The 25,351-nt window shown below is 41.4% G+C and overlaps 1 protein-coding gene across 1 annotated transcript in view; it reads right to left on the bottom strand.

Moving 5' to 3' along the window:
- CDH2 (cadherin 2) overlaps positions 1–25,351 on the bottom strand; it is a 209,055-nt gene that overhangs the window by 9,326 nt on the left and 174,378 nt on the right. The window contains exons 12-15 of the mRNA XM_034995826.1: positions 23,576–23,809; positions 23,043–23,276; positions 20,903–21,042; positions 1,240–1,404 (exon numbers count right to left, since the gene is read on the bottom strand). Of these exons, the coding sequence (XP_034851717.1) occupies positions 1,240–1,404; positions 20,903–21,042; positions 23,043–23,276; positions 23,576–23,809 (773 nt within the window). The remainder of the gene's footprint in view (positions 1–1,239; positions 1,405–20,902; positions 21,043–23,042; positions 23,277–23,575; positions 23,810–25,351) is intronic.

Genomic DNA, 25,351 nt, shown 5'->3' with positions numbered 1-25,351 from the left:
AATAACTAGAAAAGTCAGGGCATATTTCTGTAGATGAAGGAAGTACTGGCACTCTGTTGCTTTTGCCTTCCATCTGCTTTCAAACCACGACTAAAACAAATTAACCTATTACCTGTTTAACAGAAGTGAATGCATATGTTCAGAAAGCAGCATGCATTTCAGGAATAGACAGTAATGAAGAGTTGTAAAGGGAAATAAATACTCAAACCTTGTTTCAAATCTTTTTTTTTCCCCACAAACGATAACTGCATCTTTTTAAAAACCTAAAGTAGACTGATTATGTATATAAAATATATGACTACAAGGAAGCCCGGGAAATAAGAGTCTTATCAGCACGTGATGGCAGGAGATATATAACAGAAGTATTCCACCTTGTAGTGCACGGAGACCTATTCTGGTCTTAGAGATACTGAACGGCAGGACAGGGCCAGAGAATGCGAGTTCTGCCATAGAGTCGCAGTCGACATCAACAGGTTTTGCTCTCTTACATTTAACACTAAAAATTCAAAAGATGAATTGCAGTAAAACTATAGACATGATCAAAATAAGCAGCACAAATCATTTTACTTCAAAACGTAAGTATTAAATGTAGCAGAACTTGTGGTCAGTAATGAAATAAAAGAATGCCATAATAATTTTGACAACGGAAATCATATCTGTTATATTCAACGGAGAATTAGCTGCCTCTTACAGAAGCTTTTAAAACTCCTCAACTAGACAAGTATTTAAATCACTTACATAATATTTAATTTAGCTCCTCTTCCTATTAATCTTATTTGATGGAACTCTAGTCATTGGGTAGGCACTGAATTCTCAACATTTGTGGGATTCAAAGGATACAGTATGAGGAAAATGAAAATGAACTATTATTACATTCATCAGTGCTAATAAGTGAAATTAGAATACACTATAATATTGTTAGTCTATTTATCACTTGTAATCTAGGGAAAAAAGCCTTTTGGAAATAGTGTGACTAATACTGATAATGTATATGAATGTCATTTATAAATACAGAATATTAATTGATAGATCTGTTTTCTGGCCCATCAAACCAATTATATCTGTCCTCCACTATTAAAGCCACATTTGCTTTAACACGAAGATAAGCTCAAGAAAATCAAGTGTGTTTAACGAACTACACAGCTGTACTCCAAGCAATCTGTGGTCTGATGGTTACGTACAGCTGACGGTTAGCACAAAATAAACGCCCTTATAAGGAGAGTGAGCCTGTCTTTGCACCTCATTAATGAAGTCCCCGATGTCCCCAGGGTGCGGGGCTGCAGATCGGACCGGGTACTGGGGCTCGGCGTGGATGGGTCTCTCATCCAATCGTCGGATTCCTACAGGCTTGATGGCATCAGGTTCCACAGTATCAGGCTGCTGCAGCTGGCTCAAGTCATAATCCTGCAAAAGACAAAATCAAAAACCCATGGTAGATGGGCATAAAGATGGAAAATTACAACCTTTGTTTTTAAACACATACCCAGAATGCATAGAAATGAGTGAAATTTAACATAATGGAAAAGTTGCCACTATGAGTTTTTCATGTTATGATTAAATATTTCTTTCACACAGCTCTTTCTTCTGTGCTTTTCATTTCTACAGTCTGTGCTCCATCTGCTTTCCTATGTTTCTCATCAGTTTCCAATGGAAAACAGCAGTGAGATAAGGCCCTACTATAAAATGACTAAAATCTGCCTAGAAGATAGAGCTATGCCAGGGCAGCAAAGGTATTAACTCAGTGTGGGGTTTGAGACCCACTACCCTAATGTAGAGCACCTTAGCGTATTAGGTATTTCAAGTTGAAGGAATTAAAACAAACGAACAAACAAAAAAACCCCAGCAGAGTAGGAAGGTCACCCTAGCTCCCCTCATCCTTGCCCTTCTTCCTTGAAACAGGTCATAAAACTCCCGCGTGAAAGTTCCCCTCCCTGTACCGGGAGGAGGGAAGACATTCTTATCATCAGAGACAGAGACTTTGAGGCCAAGGGATCTGTACCAACAAACCTTATTAAACTAACCTTTATGTCCCTCATTACTTCTTCACCATTTACTAGCCCTCGCCCAAACCTTTGGTCTTGTCAATTCTTAGAAATGTATTGTTTCTTTGTCTAAAAGGTATAAAAGCTTCCCACCCTGGACACTTCGGGACTTCATTCTCTTGTGAGGCTCCCAGGAACATTTAAAAGTTCAATAAGTATGTTTTTCCCTGTTCATCTGTCTTCGTTTGTTTAATTTTCAGACCCAGACAGGGACCCTGAGAGGGTCAAGGAAGACTTTTTCCTTTCCTACAATGTCTTTAACATTAAAATATAATTTAAAAAAATGATGCCGATGTGTTTTCCTTAAAGAAAGGCGTTAGTTCACCACGGTTTCAAAGCCAATCTCTAGTCCTCCCTCCCTTCAGTGGTCTAGAGTTGGCAAACTACGGTCTGTGGGTCTCTGTCGGACCCATTTCCTATTTTTCTCAAAGAATGGCTTTTACATTTGTAAAGGGTATTGGAAGCAATAACAACAAAGAAGAAGAATATGCCACAGAAACTCTATGTGACCTACAAAGCCTTACTATCAGGCCTTTTACAGAAAAAGTTTGCCTATCTCTGGCCCCACGGTGTGAGGCGAGGAGGAGTGGATTTGCTCGCAGGGCAGCCCTGTGGGAATGTTCTGGAACAACAGCCTGTCCACGTTCAGACGGGCAGAGTAGCATTGGTGAAGAAGGAGGCTCTGGGCACGGTTTGGGCCCTCAGAACTATTTTCAGCTTTAACATCAGCCAGTGAGACAGGAATAAAGAAGCTGACTGTAATGTGGAAATGTGTCAAAATTTTAGGTTTGGGCAAATGACTTTGTAGTTTTCAAACCCCTAAATTCTGATGATGTGCAATTCTCCAATTTAATGCGGACATTTACGGAGAGTGCAGATTTCCTGGGACTCTTCATAGCTCAGGCTTTACCTTTCTGTCTCACACCAGCTTAGCCCCGTTTGTAGTATCTCTGTGGTGGTTTTGATTGATTCAACACTCGAATACTCAGCCTCACACGTGTCCCCCCGTAATCCTCTGATCAGCGCTGTTCGCTGTTCGCCAGTTTTAGTATCCCCGTGTAAGAGCTGAGATCTGGAATCTCAAAGAACCCAAGTAACGAAGTCCCTGGTCCCAAATCTATGAGGACTCAGAGACAGGCTCCGACTCCAAGCATGTGAGACTTACTTCAAAGCCTCGCTCTTTGACAGTCACCGAGGAGAGTGAGTCAAGTCCAAGCTCCGAGGCCGGAGTTAAAGGGTAACAGACTAGACAGATGAGTGTGGAGGGCCAGGAATGTGAGGGATGATGAAAATCACAGAGCAGACCAAGGGCAGAAAGGTAACTAGCATTCACACCCACTAGGTACCAGGCACTATACTAGCCTCTTGAGAAGTGTCTTCTCACTGACACTTTCTTTTTCTTAACTGAAGATTTTTTTTAAATTTATTTGACAGAGGGGGAGGAGAGAGCGAGAGCACAACTGGGGGTTGGGGCAGAGGGAAAGGACAAAGCAGACTCCCCGCCCAGTACAGAGCCTGATGTGGGGCTTGAACCCAGGACCCTGAGATCATGACCGGAGCCGAAGGCAGACGCTTAACCGACTGAGCCACCCAGGAGCCCCTCATGGATACTTTCTAACAAACCTGTGGAGAATGTTTTATCATCGTCTTTCTAGGTGAAGAAACAGACTGAGAGAGCTTGAGTAACTTGCTCTCAGTCTCACATCTTCTGTGATTAGGATGCAAATCCAAACCAGGTGTGTCTGACTTCCAAACGTCCATCTACCACGTAAGTCTCTGCTCGCTGAGACACCCTCATCCTGACCACCGTCCTGGGTTCAGCTCCTTACCAAGAGGTCCGGCTAACCTAACCACTGAAGGCACTGAGGAAAAGCCCCTCCTCTGAGGAGTGTACACGGGTCTACGACGCGTGAGGCGGGTACACAGGGCAGGACAAGCCAGTGTGGGATGTAAGCTTGGTATATTGCAAAGTATAAAATGCTCAGAGGAGAAAATCTGTGTGAGGTTTCAAGCTTGAACAATCCGTGTTCAAGGGAGAAAGGACCCTTCTGGGATTATCAACAGAATGAGCAAAGGTTTGGGAATGCTGTTTTCTCTTGTCAGGATAGAGCATTTCAGACTATCCATATAAAACCTGAGTGAAAACATCTCGATCGTGCACAAATGTGCTCCGTTTTAAATTTTATGGAATTTATGAGCAATTTATAGACTATCTTGAAGACCTACAATGATATAACAGATGTGAAGGCCTTTGAAATGCTAAAATGTTATACAACATAAAAACAAGGATTTATTTAGAGAATTCTGAATGCTTACACACCAGAAGCATGTTTTTTCAGGTCATGTTTAACTGCATAGCTCCCAAGCATAATAGAGTGGGATAAACCGTGACTAACTGTGCCTCCTGACAATGATTGGAGCTTTATATAGGAAGGGAAAAACAGATTGTAAGTATACTGATGACAGTAAATATTTTTATGCTGAGGGTGTAAAATATTTTATTAGAAGTCTGAATTACATGAAATTAAGTAATTGAATCTTATGGTTAAGGACTGTCTTTTTACTTGGTGACAAACTCCTTGATACTCAGTGTCTTTGTGATAATTCCGTATAGGAATACAGAGGAATTTCCTCGGCATAATTAGAGACAAAAGAGGCTTCCTTACCTGGAAAGAACCTGTGCTTCCTGATTGCTTATATAGCTCCCACCACAAGGTTACAAAGGGGAATGCATTTTGACTGGCCAGCAGTGTGGTAAAAATTTTCTAATAAATTGCCGACATTTAGACATAGGGATAGTTCCCCTGAAAATTGGGAAGATCTGGCAAAATAGAGCTTAAATTCTGACATAATTTGCTAAAACTGACTGTAGCTATCTCCTCCAGACCAGGACAGCATCTCCACCTGGACTGCTTCACTTATTAGGGATATATATATATATATATATATATATATATATACAGCATATTAATTTATAGGTTTTTTATCTTTCCTTTGATAGCCTTTTCCTACCACTTTAAGAACCAGAGAGCAGCAATAGCCTTCAAAGGTTTGTAGTCCTGTTCAGTCCTTTCCACCATCAAAATGGCAAGCCTGTAGAAAGAGCTCATTAAAAAAATGTGTTGAATAAAGTCTCAGCGATGATATTCATGTCAGATGTTCAAAAGAGCAACCAGTTTAAGAAATGTGCCTTGGATCGCATTACATTCCATAGCAGTAATTCACAATGGGGAGGGACAGAAAGATTGCCGATCCCGTCGCTGAGATTCATTGCCCTGGTGAGTCCCCCACAATGATGGAAACGTGTCATGTTCCTCAGCTGTGCTGGTATCAGAAAAACAGGCAGAAAACCACTGATTTACGGGAAGTTAGAAACTGGGTTAAAATGGGTGGCTTAACATTTCTCTGTGATGGTTTCTCCTGTCTATTACAAATAGGGGATATAAAAAAATCTGATAATGCTAGGAAGTAGGCAGAAATGTCTTCAGGTCACAGGGATGGGTTTTTCGGCCCACATCCATCTGTGTTATATGGCAGAAGTCCTGACCTGAGGGTCCAATTTTAAAGCCTTTTGATAAGGGGTCACTCTATGCAAACCTCCTAAATTATACATCTTTACAATCCCATAGTACTTTACTTAAACACACAAATTACAACATGTAGGATGAGAATTATAAAGACAATTACAGAGACCGAAAACATTCTCAAGGTCATTGGGTTCAGGGTCTTACTTCTGAAGATTACAAAGAAACAATCCAAGAAGAAATCTTTTATTTTGTTCCTAAAACTCTCTAGAGAAAAAGCAGATCTGAAAATTCTCTTATGATTGTCAACCTTTATCTGCAATGTTAACTTCCTAAAGAAATCTAATTTTCAAATGAAGGCTAAGGAAAATCTTGTTTTAAAATATTTGGAACATATGTTATTTGGTAACAACCATTAGAAGTAGGCATGGAATTATGGTTTTTAGAATATTAATACTGCAAGCAACTAAAACCCCCTTTTTTGGTCCATCTATGATTTAAAATGTCTTAAGTGTGATACAGTTATGAGAGAGTTAGTAAAAAGTTAGCAGCTAACACTGTGGTTTGGTTTTCTTTTTTTAAATTTTTTTATTTATTTGACAGAGACAGCGAGAGAGGGAACACAAGCAGGGGGAGTGGGATAGGGAGAAGCAGGCTTCCCGCGGAGCAGGGAGCCAGATGCGGGGCTCGATCCCAGGACCCTGGGACCATGACCTGAGCCGAAGGCAGATGCCTTCAGTCGTTAACTGAGCCACCCAGGCGCCCCTGGTTTTGGTTTTCTTATTAAATTCCACTGACTAGCAATGATTTATAATTGGTTCAGTAAAGATATCATGAATCTACCCTAAGGCATTTGGTTATGTTTAAATAAATTAAAATGCTGCATCAGTATAGATAGAAATTCTGGAACCGAGGTAAAAATTTCAGAAAGCTAAAAAAAAAAATCAGAAAGCTTCATTGCTGGTAGCATCTATAGAATTGTGCAATTAAATCTGTCTTAGAGAGTGATGAAAACATTCATTTACTGTTTCACAAGTAATTAAGGAGAGCCTACTGGGTACCAGATGCTATTTTTAGCTCGGGGTATGTATGAAAGAAGGAAACCAACCTTCACCTGGTGCCCATCATCTGTCAGGAATGTACTAGGTGCTTTCTCAAGTGATAACCTCACACACTCCCAAGCACAAATCCTTCCAAGTGGCTGTTGTTCTATTCCATTGATTACCGCAGGTCAGAGAGGTTAATGATTTGCCCAAGGTCACGGACTCAGGTAAGCAGTGTGGAAGGATAAAACAGAGACTACCAGAGCAAGTGAAATAAAAAAAAAAAAAAGCTGTATCTTGTTGCCCCAGGGCCCGTGAAGAAATGCACAGGACCATTTGCTGAGGTGGGAAATGTGAGGGGTTTCCCGTGCCAGAAGAGGAGTTCAGGGTGGTTATGCTAAGTAAGCTAACTAGGCACTGGGGTCTAGAACTCTGGCCTGTGCATAGTTGGTTCAAATGTGCCTCACTGAGTTTTAGTCAGAACTAGGATTCTTCATGTAGGTCCGACACCAGGTGGGCCTGCGTTGGGGGGCGGGGGGCGGGGAGGGGCGGGGAGGTGCGCGCAGACCGGACGGGAGGCACTGAAGATTCCTGGTCCTTTATCAGCCTCCACTGAGGAGAAGAGTGAAGGAACAGAGCATCCTACTTCCCTATCTCCTAGGCAAGGGCTGGTACAAATGGAAAACTTTCCTTTTGTAGCAGCAAAGGCAAGGAATTTCAAATTCCCATATAGATAAACGAAACATTTTTAATGTTTCAAGACTGAGTGACTGAGAGAAGTAAAAAGTACTAACGTGAAAGTAAATGGACCAAATTCTGAAGGGGGAAAAAAAAGTTAACTGGAAAAAAAAGCTGACTGTGGCAGAGCCAAGAAACTCTTCGGACAGACACAAAAAGGAATGGAAGGTGGAAGAGAAGAACATTATCATCTCACCCTCTACAGCTCCTGGCATTAAAATAATTGAATAAAATAGTGATAAGGTGTCAACACATTACCATACAACTGCTGACAAGTCAGTCAGTCAAATACCCTTGCAAGCTTTATGTAAATGACGATACAACTTGATTTTCCTCCACAGCGAAATGCAGTGATGATGTAACTCTCTACCCAGGCAAAATGATGTGGAAGACTAAGTTGATTCTACAGATTATGAAACCCCCCCAAAACAAAAGATTTGCTAAAAGCTTTTCTGGTTTGAATCATAAGCCTAACAGAGATAAAATAACTTGGGGACAGCTGAAGGACCTCTATTCTCTGCTTTCATAGACATCGTAATCTCACTAGAGGGCCAGTTTCCCACTTCCCACGAGGGACGCAGCTGGGTCCCCATGAAGAGGAAGCGCATCCATTGTTTCTGCCTCATGTTTTACAGTTAATGTTGCCTCGCCACAGCTCCTTTCAAAATTCTCTCAAAATTCTGTCTTCAGAATTTGGAACGAGCTGAAGTTTCACTCTTTGGTGCAAAATGATGGTTCTGCTGCTGCAGAAACTGGCGTTGTTGAAATTTTATCACCGCTTACTTCCTATTGTAAAATTATGGCATATTCTCTTGGAAAAATGTTGCAAATACTGTTCCATTAGATTTGATTCAACAAATACTTTTCTGGAGAGTCTCTTAGGTTGCCCATAGAGCTCTTAGTCTAGTAGTGTCTTTTAAAAGAATGCGTTCAAAAATGATGAAACCTGATATAACGCGTATATAAACAATTACAAAAATATGGAAGGGGAAGGTGTAAGCTGCTGGAGGAAGAAAGGATGTGGCTGTGCGAGGCCTGTAGGATGGAGCAGAGTAACGGCTTCAGAGAGCTGACGTTGCTCCTGCCACCTGACATTTATTTTTTTATACTGTTTGTCATTTCCCACCCTTTCCATGCAATTCAGTTATGGCCCTATACTTCTTAGCCCGCTCAAGCACGTCTGTCCGGGAGACACAGAGTATACTTTCTAAATACATCTTCAGGCCACGTTCCCACCCCAAGCTCCAACGTCTTCTGACAAAAATACAAATGTCACCATTCAGACAAGATCAAAGTCATCCTATGTTAGCCTGACCTAGTAGTCTATCTTAGAGGAAACCTAAAAATAGGGAGTCAAGAAATGAGAAGATGTGGTTGGGAATATGGTGACAGAGCATCAGAAATCCTTCTCCACTTTAAGTCACATTGTTTTGGAATTTTCTAAGGAGAACTAATCATTGTTTAAGATAAACATGCATATAAAAGGAGCGTACTATGGCGACTGCAAAAGATAGAGTCTGAAATCAAAATGCCTTGATTCAAATCCCGACTTCACCATATCCAACTGCATGACCTTGGGCAGGTTCCATAAATGTCCTGTGCTAACCTTAAGAGTGTTCAAACTTCAGACAAAACGCTAATGAGGGTTCCATATTCTCTAGCCACTCAGGGGGTTAGTTAGCAAAGCTTTTCCGGTGAGGCCCTGAGAGTAAACATTTTAGTATCTTTGGGCCATATAATCTCTGTTATACGGTCTCAACTCTGCTGCTACAGTGTAAAAGGAGCTACGGATAACACATGAACAATGGACAAGGTGCATGGTTCTGTTCCAAGATAACTTTATTCATAAAAACAGGCAGTTGGTGGATCTGGCCAGGTGGCAGAACTCTGGCAAATGCCACTTAATATCTTATCTTTTTTTTTTTCTCACTGGCACAGTGTTAACATATAGTTGGCATTCAAAATCTTTATCACTGTTATTACCGGGATATTGATAACTTCCTATTCTTCTAAAACTAAATACAGTAAACTTATGAGTAGTCAGGAAGAATGAATATTAAAAATGAATTCCAGAAGATATTTTGTTCCTTCACACAAAGTGACAAGAATAGCAAATAAAGGTCCTGTGCAAATCATGTGCACATTAAAAATACTTCATGCCCTGTGGGGAATGAACGGGCCCTGACCAGTTGAGAATATGCTGCTGGTAACCTACTGATGTGTGTCACCTGGTGGTAAGAGCTTTGAGAACAGCTTGCACGAAGGGAATGACAATGCACTAATCCAATCCCTGGTGAAGCTCTCCTCTTGTGAAATCAGTATTGGTCTTTGAATAACTAACATATACTCGTATTTGCAGGTGGGTGTAAGTGGACAAACAACTTGAGAACATAACAGAGTATGCTTCAGCCAACAATAAAATCTCCACAGTTGTGTCCAGATTCAAACATGTCAGTTTGCTTACACAGCAGGAAGATTCTGTAAAACAATTATCTCAGAGAATCAAATATACCATGGTTAAATTATATAATTTCATTCTCTGCTTGAGACAGAGGGCCTGGGTTCGTTGCCCACACCGGGGTTGGATCCTGAGACCGGCAGGAAGTGCATGGAGACAGACCCCGTGGCTCAAGCAAAGATCCCTTGACTCGGGGAAGTGGCTCCTTTGGTCTCAAGGGGCTTTCTTATACCTGTACCCCATCCTTCTGTCTAAGCATCCAGGCTGGTTTTAAAATTTTAGCTCCTGTCATCCAGATTGTATACTTGGATTTTTTTTTTTTTTTTTTGGTAATAACGTGGCTGTTCACATTGCTTCTCCAGATTCTAACTTTATTAATGTCAAAACATGCTCAATTTTGCAAGCCATGTTTAACCAATTAACTGAGTCTTTTTTTTTTTTTTTAAAGATTTTATCCATTTATTTGAGACAGAGAGAATGAGAGACAGAGAGCATGAGAGGGAGGAGGGTCAAAGGGAGAAGCAGACTCCCCGCCAAGCAGGGAGCCCGATGTGGGACTCAATCCCGGGACACCAGGATCATGACCTGAGCCGAAGGCAGTCGCTCAACCAACTGAGCCACCCAGGCGCCCCCAATTAACTGAGTCTTACTCTCTGCCTGTTCTAAAGCTGGATTACCAGCCGTCTTCTAAGAAACTGGCTAAGCGCCCAGCCTCACTGGTCCTACCAGTATCACCTGCATGCTACAAATCAGCAACACCATCCATCATATGACCACCAGCAAGTGCATTAGGAGTTTGGCCTCTCAAGCCACATGGACCTGGGTTTGAACACTGGACTAATAGCAGCATCTACTGCACAGGGTTGTTAGGAAGATGAAAAGAGAAATGAAAACTAAGGGCACAGCACAGAGCCTGACACTGAACAAGTATGTAATGAGTGCTAGCATTTATAACGGTATCATCACTTCCTGAAGACATCAGGGATTTCAAAGAATGAAAGTCAAGTTATCATGGGCGTACTAGTTCAATTAACCCTGTAGACAGACTTATAAAAGCTAAGAGGTTTGGGAAGAAGGCCCAAAGCATGAACATTCTGTGAGCACCTCTCAGGCGCGAAATGTCCTAGGTACAGGAATAAAAAATGAGTAGGAGAAATCCCTGCCTTCACAGAGAGCTTAAGGTCGGGAGCAGGACTAGACACAAAAGCTCAAAACAAAGCAGACATGGAATGCTGTGGGTCACAGAGCAGAGACACTTGATCCAGCTGGGATTCCAAGGGAAGACGTCTTGAGATGAGTCTTGGGGGCTACACAGAGATGCTGGTGAAGACCATGGACTAAAGCCAGGAAAGTGAAGTCACATGTCAGAGGTACAGACGTTCAATCCTACTGCAGCTGAACATGCAAAGGGGAGGGGCCATGTGAGGAGAAACTAAATCATCAACCCTCAGAGTCCCCAGTCCTCAAAGCCAAGTCCCAGCGCAGAGGAGCTGTGGGTTCTTACTCGTTCTCAGGCACCTAAATTCCACTAAACGTGCTTCCTGTGCCATGGAGATTCCAGGGATCTCAGCTACAGAAATACTGATACTGATTCCCACAAATACCCCATCTCAGGCACCTAAATTCCACTGAACGTGCTTCCTGTGCCATGAAGATTCCGGGAATCTCAGCTACAGAAATACTGATACTGATTTCCACAAATCACATAAGAGAACAATTTCATTAAAAAAAAAAAAAAAAAAAGGCAATGGTCACTCATACAGCAATTACATCTGGATCTTTTGGGTTTTGAAATCCTGGGCCACTACCAAGAGCTCCTATCATCACTCCCTTTATCCTGAAATTGCATGTGATTTTTTACATGGGCAAGTGCTGGTCCCTGATCAAGAAGACTTTAGGATCCCAGGGAGCACGGGGAGCATCCTGCAGGTTAGGGAAAGCTGCCCTCCCTGGTTTTTGTGAGCCTTACGTACAGCGTCTCATTTTCATGAGCTGTGAACCTCCTGTACATCCCCTGTGATCCCCACCTCCTTCCGGGATATCTGCAGGGGTCACAAAACAATGCACGTGAGCTAGCACTCTACTGTGGGTGGGTCCTAGGAGGAAACTCTTTTCAAACAACCTCAGAAAAGATTCTCTAAACTCAAACATCTAACAGGGTGGGGCAGAGACTTCCAGCTGGTCACCGAACTCATTTCTTCTTCTTATTAGATACCTAGGGAACAGAGAATGGAAGTCACATGCGCCACGCCCCATAAAAATCTCCCACAAGTTATCCTCCCTGCCCTTTGGTCATTCAGGGATTGCAGGTATGTATGGCTGGGGTGACCCTGGAAGCCACATGGGGTACAGTGGACCTTCCCCCCCACCCCTAATTCCCGTGACCTGAAATCCAATGACCATGAAGTAAGTGAGAAATGCATTTCAATCAGGCTTATGTCACAGAAATTTTAGTTTGTTACAGCATCTAGCCTATTTTAACTAATTCATCTGGCTAAATATATTTGTGGTGAATCCACTTTCTTTTCCTCTTTTCCTTTAAAAACAGAAACAAAAACAGTACTACAGGAAATTGTTCCATGGTTTCAGAGCACTATGGCATCTTCTCCTTGTAGAAATCTGTTTTTTGTTAATCCAATGTCTAATAATTATTATATAATTTAATCAGAGTCAGCAAAAATAGATTTCTATAAAGGATTGGCTTATAACATAAGTCAATAAAGCTGGCCTGGGATGAAAAGAAGAAAACAAAAACAATTATCAGAACATGTCTGCCCTGCTTCAAGAGAGAAGCCTCTATTTGGTTTGCAATGTTTGCTGTCAAGGCCGAATGCTGGCCATGTTTCTAGATCTTTCAACTTTTTGGATAGGCTTCGGAGATCCAAAATTTACGGGAATTTTTTCAATTTCTACACCTTGCAAGCTAAATAAAAAAGTCCAGACACAACCTCCTTCCCCACCCACAGTTGATGAAATATGACTTTTAAAGTGACAGGGAATCCAGCTTTCAGACGTGCCCCCCAAATCATCAGGGTTGACGTCAGGCACTTCCTCTGAGAGCTCAGAACCGTCTCTGATGCGAAGGAAAAACCCTAGCTCGAGAGCAAGACTCCAAAACTTAAGAAACCAAATGTGGGAATTCAGGTAAGAGTCCTCTCAGTCCTGGAATGTGAAATCTCCTGAGCCCAAGCAGTGCTGGGCCTCTTCTGAAGAAACCGAGAGACAAAAATCTAGCTGATTGTGATGATACACTCAGCAGCAGCTGTGTGGGAAGACAGACCTGGTACCCCGGGGAGAGTAAGGACCAGGAGTCCAAGAGTGAGCAAGACAACACTGACGTGGAACCTTTAATTAGCCACTCACCCTTTCTGTCAAGACCCCCTCTGACCAGCGTCAACTTTAACCTTAGATGAGTTTGTCTGTGGAGAAGAAGCCATGGTCCAAAAGATCCCAGTGTCCACTCACTGTCACCTGGGAAACCTCCCCACGTGGACAGCAACATCCTCTCTCACACATCCAGAGTCCCCCATAGGAGTCCTCCAGCCCCAGACTCGGAATGGGAAATTTTCCAAGTCAGACTTTAAGAGCCGAGGAAGCTGCTGGATGTCCCAGAGTCCATTTCAAGGAAAGGACATCTGATAAATTCAGATGACATTCGGAAAGGCACTGTTTTAATCGCCTGATTGAACCTGAGCTTTGCCAAGGAGGGACAGGATCCTGTAGACACACCACTTTCTTTGGACTCGGATGGACAGGGACTTAATCCCCACATCACTACTTCTTAACAATGTGCTCTGTCTCTGCTGTGTACTGTGGGAGGGTCAAATGAAATAACGTATAGAAAGCACTTACTACAGTGCCTAATTCATAGGGTACCCCAAACAATAGCTTTTGCTATTATTATGAAGAATGAAACTGTATAATGGTAAGTGATTTAGATAGAGGTTGTTTAAAGTGAGCACCAGTGAGTGTTGTAAACATAATACACACTCCATAAATGTTTATTTGATATAAAAGCAATCGTAATTAAGTCTAAGCTTTAAAAAGCAGGAAGCTGGCAGTTTCTGTTTCCTATCCTGGGGCTAAAGGGGTGGTGCCATGAAAAGCGAGCCATCCGCGATATTGTATATTTACCCTGATTTTATTAGTGATGCTAATATGGAGGGAGCTCACTGCAAAGAACATTAAAAGCTACACAGTATCTGCAACAAGCCCCACTGTCCAAAAGTGCATGAATGAACATTTACTAATGAGGGTGATTAAACACGACTTGATAACCACCAAAAAACCTGATGGTACGGCAGTGAAGGAGATAAAGAAGGAACCTCGCCCTCTGAAAAGAGAACAGACATTATACTAAAAGTGTCTGTCCAACAGCCAACAGATGTTCCTGTTCAGAAGGCATCTAAGGCTAACTTCAAACATCGAGGGCCCTGACAGTCTAAACCACAGCAAAGTATTGACATGCACTGGCAAAAGTCTACTATACACAAGACAAAAGATACAGATGTGTTGTTGTTTTTCTTTTCTTAGGCTTCTGAGCTATTCTGTTAAAGAAATTAGCAGCCTGTATCCTGGCACAGAACTAAGACAGCAAGAGATGCTAATCAATGGCAGGGAAGATAAGGACTACCCTTGTAAAGGGCTGCTTTGCTTTGTTTTCTTTCTAATCAGTTAGCTTCATAAGAAGGATACTTTCTCTTGGCAGGAAAAATAAGAATGTTGGCTAAGCCAGCCTAAGGCTGGGTCTTCCAGCCTTCCCAGCACGGCTACCTTTGCCTGTCCCCACAGTCTCTGCCTGGCTTTGCCAACGGCCTAAACTACCCTCTGAGGCCTGCCCATCCTTTGAAAAAGTTGGTGATTCTTTGGGATTGTCCAGCTGAGACATCAAGCAGACCACTGCCTGATTATGACAAGCCATGTCTGTCTCGTACGGCACAGTCTCCGTCCCCATCTTGAGGTAACACACATGCTCCATAAAATACTACCTACGTGTAATAAAAATCGACTAAAACTTGTCTAAAATGTAACATGGCAGCAATCCCATTTCTGAAGCCTACTCTTGTAAAGAGATAATATCTTCCCCCCAAAACTAATAAAAGTGTATGATTCATATTCTGTTGCCAAAAAAGGCTTAATGCACACTACAAAGAAATAAATCCTGGGAATAAAAGGCACAGTGTATGGAATACAGCCAGGGGCCTTGTCACAGGGTCCTATGGCGACAGGGGACAACTACGCTGGTGGTGAGCATAATCTAACATACAGACTTGTTCAATCACTAGGTTGTACACCTGAAACTAATGTAAAATTGTATGTCAACAGGAAGAAAAAAAAAAGAAATAGACTTTCTAACAGGGAGTCACACGTAAATTATGGAAAACAGAAACAATGTATTTCACAAAGCTGAACTTCTCAGGAACTGACCATAATTTTAAGATTTAAAGCAGTACCCAAGATCTTGTTTAGAAAATGGAAAAGTGGGGTGCCTGGGTGGCTCAGTCGGTGAAATGTCTGCCTTCAGCTCAGGTCATGATCACGGGGTCCTGGGAGTTAGCCCCCAGTCAGAATCCCTGCTCAGCAGGGAGCCCGCTTCTCCCTCTGTCCTCCCCCCACTCACGCGCGCCCGCGCGTGCTCTCTCTCTCTCTCTCTAATAAAATCTTAAAAAAAGAAAATGGAAAAATATCTGGATTAAATTTACTTAGAAATTAAGAGTATTATATAAAGGGTTTAGTTTTTCTTAAGGAAAAAAAAAAATACATGAGAAATTCCACCAAAAACTTTGATGCAAATCTTGATGAATTCAGTTGGAGAACTGATACCACCAGATAGGAAGACACTGTGAAGTGACAGCAGTGACAACAAGTGGTACTGGCCAAGAGCAGGGCAGCAGAACAAACGCTACAGCGCAGGGTCAGGAGGCCAGTCTGCAGACGCACACACACAGAGCCACCTGCTTCATGACAAGTGGACCCCTGCAGTGCAGTGGAGAAGGGTTATCTTTTTCGTATGCAGTGCTGGACATCAAGGGAGAAAAGAAAAAAGGACTCTGATAAATATCTTATAACAAATGAATAATCCATTAGAGAGAGATCACAGACTTAATGTGATAGGTAAAACAATAAAGCTTTGAGAAGACTTTTTTTGTGGGGGGGAGAGAATTCATTACCTCAGAATCGACAATGTTTTCTTAAATAGGACATAAATGTATTAACCCTAATGGAATAAAACTGTTATACTGGGCTTCACTAAAATTAAACACTTTTGCTCATCATAAGACACCATGAAGAGAATAAAAAAGCAAGCTATGGGATGGGGGAAGATATTGACCATATGTTTATGACAAAGAAATGATATCCATAATATAGAAAGACCTCCTACAAATCAATCAGATAAAGGCAGACAGCCCGAGTAGAAATGTGGACAAAAAGGCCGAACAGAAACCTCGCAAAGATATCAAAATGGTAAATGAGTCAGTAGGAACATCCTGATTAAATCATACTGAGATACATACCATCAGAGTGGCTGAAATTCAAAGACTGGAAAAAGCCAAGTGCTAGTGAGGATGCAGAGCTACTGGAATTCTGACGCACAGCTACGATGAGGGGAGGGGTCAACCGTACAATTACTTTGGAAAACGGACACGGAAATTCAATCCCTATGCACACACCAACAGAAATGCTCCAACACACACACACACACACACATACAAGAATGTTCATAGCAGTTTTATTCATAATAATGCAACTGCATGAACTCGGTCCAAGCATAGTAGAATGGATGAATAAAATGTGGCTAATTCCTACAACAGAATACTTTTCAGCAACTATAAAAATGCACTACTTCTGTATATAGCATGGATTAATCTTACAGATGTAAGTCTGAGTAAAGGAAGCCAAACACAAAAAGTACCTACTGTATGATATCCATTTACATAATGAAATCCAAAACCCGGTTAATGCTGTTCTACGTTGATAGAAATAAAAAATACTAGTTACTTTTTGGCAGAGGGCATACTTCCCGGCAGGGGATTCAAGGAAGGCTCCCAGGGTGCTGGAAATGCTCTTGTTGATATGCACGGTGGTTACACTCTTAAACCTTGTAGGAAGCCTTCCGCTTCTGGTTGGGATGTAGAAGGTCATGAGACTGTTATTCACACTCTAATGCAAAGAACAAGCCAGATAAGTTACCAAAATTTGGAAGCCATAACTGAGAACATAACGAGGCTAACTGAATAAAAATAAAGAAGCTAACAAGCTCTAAGAGAAATAAGACCCATAGCTGCTTTTATCTCTGGAGGAGGAGAGAGTGGAAGAAGAAAGGCATCTGTCATTAAGGAGGTCCAGGCCTCCAGTCACGGAATGAATAAGTCATGGGAATAAAAGGCACAGCACAGGGAATATAGTCAATGATACTGTAATAGTGTTGTATGCTGGCAGATGGTAACTACACTTGTGATGAGCGTAGTATAACATAAAGGCTTGTTGAATCATTATGTTGTACACCCGAAACTAATGTAACGTTGTATGTCAACTATACTTCAATGAAAAAGGGAACACTACAGCCAATAAAGAAAATATTTTTAGAAACTACATCTTGACCCAAGAAAAGGCAGAGAGAGCATGAGGACAAGTCACCTAGACTTGCAAGGAAACTTTAGTGGCCACGTGTGGACAAGCCTGATAGATTTGCATCTTGAGGGGGTGCATACCCACCATCAACTCTTTCCCACAACCCTCTACCTCCTCCCTGCGGGAGTGCACCAAAAGGCCAAAGACCTGTCATGCTAAGGAGGAGGTCTGGATTTAATAATTTTCAAAGAGCTGGTGCGGGTGTGAAGCCAGAGACAGGACACTCATTAGGACAGCGATGATTCTGATCTAAGTTAAGGCAGTGGCCTTGGTGATGGAGATATGCAAAGGGATTTCATGAACCTACTTTAGGTACAGACAAAGGTAGCATTCCCACACTGCATATTGTATTCTGCTATTATGAGGTAAGTCAGAGTGAATAAAAAGCCCATTATTTAATTCTGTCACAATTTTCTTTTCAATTTTTAAAAAGATTTATGTATTTATTTGAGAGAGAGTGAAAGCACATGTGGTGAGGGCGGGGCACAGGGAGCAGGAGAGAGAAAGAATCTCAAGCAGACTCCCTGCTGAACTCGGAGCCTGACATGGGGCTTGATCTCAAGACCCTGAGATCATCAGCTGAACCAAAATCAAGAGTCGGATGCCCAGCTGACTGAGCCACCTAGGCACCCCGACTTTTTTTTACAATTTCCTATAATGAGAACTGCAAAAGGAAATCATGACAGAGAATCCAAGATGGACAGAGGCTTTTGATCTAGATGAACATGGCATCAAAGAACCAAGACGCTAACTACCAAAAGATACCATAGGAAAACTAGTACTAAATAAAGAAATTAGACACAGAGGACAATATAGAGAAAGTTACAGCAAAACCTTTCAACTATTGGGGAAGTGGGTAGAAAACAAAACATTTGTGCCTAAGAGCTTATCTGGGGGCAAAAGAAACCTCAGAGGTCAGTAAAAGAAGAAGCTGAATATTTATGAGGATGATTTTAATAAATCTTGCAATAGGTAAGTTTGACTTATTGGATCTCAAGAATCAATCTAAGTGGATAAAGTCAATAAAGGAAGTCAGTCTTTCCTAAAATAACTACAACAATAAAACCTCATTCAGTGCTTTCCCTCAAAGGGATTGGTGGGGAAGAGGGAGAAAGAGGCAAATCAGGTAACACTGAGTGCCCAAGATGTTGAGAACGATCTTGGTTCTTGCCTCTGGGCCTCCAATTCTATGCAGCACCCAGTTATGACGGGTAGCCTTCCAGTTATTACTATTTATACTGAAGCTTCATGGAGTTGGGTTTAGATTTATGCCTAGAAAATTATGCACAATGACATGAAAAATAAAATACTGAAAGTAGAAGATTTATGAGATAATGTGATCAATATACATTTGCTGATCCTGAACATAGCTCAGGAAAGTGAAAGGAGAGATTAATTATGGATTAAGCCAAACATGAATTTTAATATCCAAAGACATTTATAAGCAAGAAACCCTGGGGCATATTTATAGCGCCACTTTAATTAGTCAGTATTCAAAGCAGCTTTACACATGAGTCAAGTTTTCGACATATTTTACAAGCATCTCCTAAATGCGAGAGTTGAGGTACTGTTAACCAAGCATGGAATCTGGAAACAGAAAAGGTGGACCTCAGTTCTGGCTCCGCCAGTTACAAACTCTGAGAACTCATCACACAACTTGCTACAAATGGAACATGGAGAACTCTAATGGGTTGCCACAATGATTTTTTTTTTTTAAGATTTTATTTATTTATTTGACAGAGAAAGAGAGACAGCGAGAGAAGGAACACAAGCAGGGGGAGTGGGAGAGGGAGAAGCAGGCTTCCCGCTGAGCAGGGAGCCCAACGTGGGGCTGGATCCCAGGACCCTGGGATCATGACCTGAGCCGAAGGCAGACGCTTCACGACTGAGCCACCCAGGCGTCCCTGCCATAAAGATTAAACCCAAGTGGATGTGAATGTGCTTTGTAAAACAGAAAGTGATATAGGGGCACCTGGGTGGTGCACCTGGTTGGGCATCCGGCTCTTGGTTTAAGTTCAGGTCTGTTCTTAGGGTCATGAGATCGAGTCCCATATTGCATTCAGCTTGGAGTCTATCTGAGATGCTCCCTCTCTCCCTCTCTCTCTGTCCCTCCCCCCACTTGCACTCTTGTGCTCTCTTTCTCTCTAAATAAATACATAAATAAATAAATAAAATCTTAAAAAAAGGAAAAGAAAAAACCACCCCAAAAGTGATATATTATTTCCTCGAATACAGAGGGGACAGAGAAAATATGTTCATGAAAATTTGCTTTTATTCAAGTTAACAATCTTATCACTAATCGTCTACATATATCCTTAAGACAGAGTACATTTGAATTTACCGATAATGTTCCAAGACCCAAGAATTCTGGGGTTCTTTTTGACTACTGCCCTCCCCAAAGTTTGCATTTGTAAGTGGAAATAACATAATTATCAAAGTATCTAAAATATAGTCACCTGTCATGGTGACTTTTTGTAGATTACATTAGTATCTTCCAGGTAATTACAAGAGGTACTATATCAGAGTAGTTAGTTTAGGCTATGACATCAGACAGACCTAGACTCAAACTGTGTCCATCACTTCCTACTTCTTTATGAGAATCCAGTCATCTGCAGCTCTGTTTTCTATCACAAAAGGGGAGGTGCTCATAGTAGAGTATCACAGGTTTCAAAGATTTAAGAATACCAGCATTTATTGCACTCAGCAGAATGTCTGGTATGTGGTACAGACATTATAGATGTGAGCTATGATATCTAAAATTTGCTTTTGAGCACATGAAAGTATTCCACATACTGGTCACCCTCATCCTTGAACACATATGCAGTTCCTCATGTACACAGTGATACAGAAGCTCACGTGATTTTATAGCCCGATGGGAACTTCAACATGTATGAGCCAGGCATCATGAAAGACTCTACGGATACAAAGATGAACTAGATACTGTCTCTAATTTCAAATACTTCTCAAGAATTGAAGACTCTTGAGGGCAAATATTTGTTGGCTCTGCCCACTTCCGTATCTTCAGTGATCAAAATAGTGTGTGGAATATTGAACTTGCTTGGTAAATGTTTGTAGAATAAGTTATCTAGTGCTTTTCCTGTATATATAAATCCAGTTGTGGACACTAATTTTACTTATACTTTAGATATCCAATGAAGAAAAACTATAAAGAAAAATATTTTTATTAGTATTATTATAATTGGAACTGGGTTTAAATCCTAGCTCCTTGAAATAATGTTAATGATTTTCTTACAAAATAAATGCAATGACATTTGGCACCTTGAAAAAAAAATCAAGAAACGTGCAGTACACCTAGGGAAGAATTCCCCCCCGAGTACTTGATAATGTGACAAACACAGGAAACTCGAGATCATTTCCTTACTTACTGCGTGTATTAACATTTGTCCTGCACCTTGAATTATGTGATCACAAAATTTCATCTTAAAGGTTTAAAATATAGCTCACCTGGTCTTCTTCTCCTCCACCTTCTTCATCGTATTTTAAAATATTATCTCTTACATCATCTTCTGGATCAATTAAAAGTTGCTTGGCCTGGCGTTCTTTATCCCGGCGTTTCATCCATACCACAAACATCAGAACAAGGACTAGGTAGAAAGAGTAAAAAAACAAAAACAAAACAAAAAAACCCACAGTGTCATAATTTTAAAAACATGACCTTTCCAATCACCGCTTTTCACATTAATAACATACTTATCTGGGTCAAGAGCTTCTAAGGCATCTTCCAGTCTGTTACCTCTCTCTGGCCTGCCGTGAAGAGAGAGAAGACCGAGTGGGGCCGGAGCACTGGGCACAGAGCCTGAAACCCTGGGTTCCAGAACCTGGTGCCCTCTGAACTCACTGGCTGAATGCCCATCCTCCATTTTATAATTTACCAGTGGGGACAATAACCATGTCTGTCTCTGACTTTGGCTTGCTGGAGGATAGGACACTCCTAATATAATGGTTTGTAAATTCTAAACCAACAAACAATAGTAAGTCCATTGTTGGTTGTTATGCAACTGCTATTTCACTGAGGTGGGTTGGCTGTTACTATCCTCCCCACATCTGAGGGAACAGCACTCCCCAGGGAAGGTAGGTGCTTGCCAGGACGACTTGAGACTTGAATATTAAATCGGAATTGGATCAGCAATTGGTCTTGAGGATTTTGGGTTCCCAAAGGCTGGTGTTTTTCTCCTGTGCTCTTCTGCATTCCCTCTCCTATTAAAATGCACGTTTCAGGTAAGAAGCTGACGGGATTTGTTTGAGCACTGAAATAACACAAGGCTTTCCGCTTTACACTTTTGTGCCAGGCCTGGCACCATGAATTTTCCAGAGGGTTGATGTTAAAATCAGCACCAATTCATTTTCCTTCAAAATGCTACAGTCACTCCTTCATGCCCATAATCCATCATATCGAAGTCTTTCTTGATAAGGTTGGCATATATATGCCACGTTTTAGTTCAAATTGAAACATATCCCTAAGTGCACATCTAGGAGCGCATTCTCTCTCAAATCTGAGGATATCAGTTTACAACCTGAAGCAAGAGATTTAATGACTCCTATTTGAGCACATTTTTATTATTGGCCATAAAAGTAAATATCCTCCTTTTAAAGCCAGATACATGATCTCATTTGCCATTGTTCCAGGGCTAAATCTAGCAAGTGGCTTATTAGTATAGCATGAAGGTTTCAAATTATAGTCAAAGCAGTCTCCACACAGGAAGTAAAAAAATGCCCAGGCTTCTATAGTAATTGCTTAGAATAAAGGGACAGAATTCTAAATTACCAGAACACTTGTAAATGGAGAAAACATAAAAGAAATGGCCAACATTTTCAAGAAAGTGATTGGTGCATAGCATGATCGCACAATAAACTAAGTCCTGCTGCTCTTTAACAATAAAACACAGGGCCCAGGCAATTTATCCTTTTAACCTGCATGCTTAGAAGTGGCTCCTACAGGACTTTCCAGTGGTTAATTTCTTGCATTCCATTGAACCAAAGATTGCAAAGTATCTGAAAAAGGAGCAATTCCTTAATCTCGACTTGCTCTAAAGACAATTGATTGAGCTATGCAATCATTCCTATTATCAAATGTGCTGTATGAAGGACAATCTCTCACTATTTTACGTAGCCCTTCAGTAACAAATACCTTGATCCCTGCATGACTGCAGTTAGCTGCTGACGGTGCTTTATACGAGCTAAGGAAGGCAATATACTTATTTTCCTAAATCATCAACTGAGTGCCATAAATTCATACTCAAATCATAAGCTAAGCGCTCGCACTGAGGAGCGTCTAACATTTTTCCGTGGAGAGAGTTTGCTCCAGCTCTCCCAGCCATCAGCATCAGAAAACGGTTGCAACGGGTCGCGGGCGAGGTGTGCTGGCTGGGTTTGCTGCAAGCACGTAAGTGCTTGAAACAGTGCTCAGGGATTTTCTCACTCTGCAGGGGACCTGACCGTCCCATACCGGATTGGCCAGAACGCGTTCAGAGGTCCAAGAAGAGAGTCGTTAAGGTTATATTAAAAGGCAAGAGCAAGAAGTTACTTCGCAAAACGTCTGAGGAGGGAGAAGAACGGAACTCCGAGAGATCATGCCAGTACTTACTGAGCAGGATGATGATGCACAGGAGGATGGCAATAATGGCGCCTGTGCCCAGCCCTGCGCCCACAATTCGATCCACATCCGTGCAGTCCCCGTTGGAGTCGCACTGGCAAACCTTCACACGAAGGATGGACATATTTGATTTGGGGGGATTACCCGAATCTGTGATTATGATCGGAACTTCATAAATCCCAGCTTCAAGAAATTTTATCTTCAAATTAAGCTGAGCAAAATCACCTACACAAAAAAGGAAAAAGTACGGTGGACAGTTAATACATCATACGATACAAAACACGCAGCCTTTTCTAGAACGCATTCACTGCTTAAGAGCATATATCAAGCAATACCACTACGCTGCACTGTGAAGATTTTTTTTTTTTTTTTGGCTGTAAAAGTTTTTAGTATCTTATTTAACCTTAAGTAGCTTTTAAAATATATTTAATGAGAAGATTATACAGCACCCAAAATTAACTTTTCATATCAGGCTTCAAAACCTCTCAACTGCACATTTAGTCAAATAATTAACCTGTTCTTACCATTAAGCCGAGTGATGGTCCAATTTCTCTTAATAGTCGCTGGAGACAAAGGAAGATCAAAAGCAAATGGTCCAGCATTTGGATCGATGTCATAATCAAGTGCTGTGATGTTAATTGAATTGGGGTCTGGAGTTTCGCAAGTCTCTGCCTCTTGAGGTAACACTTGAGGGGCGTTGTCATTAATATCAAGTAAATAGATCTGCAGTGTTCCCGTTCCACTCATAGGGGGGATTCCTTAAAAGGAGAAAAATCACAAACCGATGCTGAACAGTTCTTTCCCATGAGTCTCAATGACGGTGGAATGCTCAAAACTAACCTGCTTGCCCTCATCATTGCATAACCTTGGAAATATCTAGTCGCCACAGCATCTGGCAGACTGTTACTCCAACAAGGCCACTTTTTGCTTCCTTTCTAGGATGACCCTGAGCTGCCACCTTTGGTGTGCCTAGCTGAGCGCTGGGACAATGCATGTCCCTGCAGAGTGCGATTCTGCACCTGCCCCGCCCTTGCTGTCGATTACTCTGGGCCTTGTGCATACCACGCTCCTCTAGCCACTGTGGGGAATACAAGAGAAGCAGAACATGGGGCTCATGGCCTTGTGCACCCTCCTCTTTTGATGGAGAACCAAGACGCATGAAAGAGCATGAGAATGCTTTTAAGGCTCAAAAACAGCTGTGAAATATTCAACCCGTCTACAGACAGATAACACAGACCCACAGACCTCATCTTGGGAAGGAATGCCATGGAGAAGAGAAATAGGATTTACTGATCAACCAACTACCTGCTTGTCCAAGAATTAGGTTGCTCTAAATACATAATTTCATTGGTAATCTTACGAAGTCGACTTAAACAGATGAGGCACCTCAGGCTCTGTACGCTGCTCATGGTCACACGCTCTTGTAAGCGGTGGGGTTGCTACTCAAGATAGGTCTGCCTGACCCCAAACCCATTCTCATTCCACCCTAAAAACTGTCTCTACTACGTTTTGTGATAATTTAGTCTGGTAATTTGGCCTCTTCCATATTATATGTATTTTTAGTACTATTATATATAATGACATAATTATTTTATTTAGTTTAATTACATAATAAACATTATATATAAATAGTATAGAATAGAAACATAAAAAAATGTTAAAATAATAAATCTGAGACCCAGAAGTTTAAGTGACCTGCTCAAGAACATGCAGTTAGGAATGTGCCCACATACAGTCCTGAGGAGGAGACAAGGAGAAATCTCTCTGGACCTGTCTTAAGGACACAGACAGTTCTGAGAGCAAGGGGAATAAAAGTCGGGGGGTGAGGTGGCTGTGAACAATATTCTAATAATGAATATAGCACCAAGAGCCCAGTGATAGTCCATAGTTTGAAGAACTTTCACACTCATTATCACATGTAATATTTGACTTTCATAAAAACTTTATAGAATAGGCAAGCCGCAAAAACAACTTATCAATAATGAAACGAAGGCACAAAGAGTATAAGAGCTCACCCCATCATTAAGGAGCAGAACCAGTGCTCCATATCCAGCTTCAATTTGAAGTTAAGTGCATTTGCCAAGTATCACGGCTAACACAGATGTAACCACCCACTTCTCTATCCTATCAAACACTCTTTCAATTAGAAAAAATCCACCTTGGTGAATGACAAATCTGGTTGTAACAACCAACATTCATGCATATAATTTTATAGTTCTTTATTTTATTTATTTTATTTAATTTTGTTATATTAATCACCATACATTACACCATTAGTAGTAACAAAGCAAAATAAATCC

The sequence above is a fragment of the Mirounga leonina genome, unplaced genomic scaffold (assembly GCF_011800145.1).
Source record: "Mirounga leonina isolate KUSES-001 unplaced genomic scaffold, KU_Mleo_1.0 Mir_93, whole genome shotgun sequence".
Taxonomy (NCBI): Eukaryota; Metazoa; Chordata; class Mammalia; order Carnivora; family Phocidae; genus Mirounga; species Mirounga leonina.
Note: the sequence above shows the minus strand (reverse complement) of the source record. Positions and strands in the feature narration are given on the sequence as shown.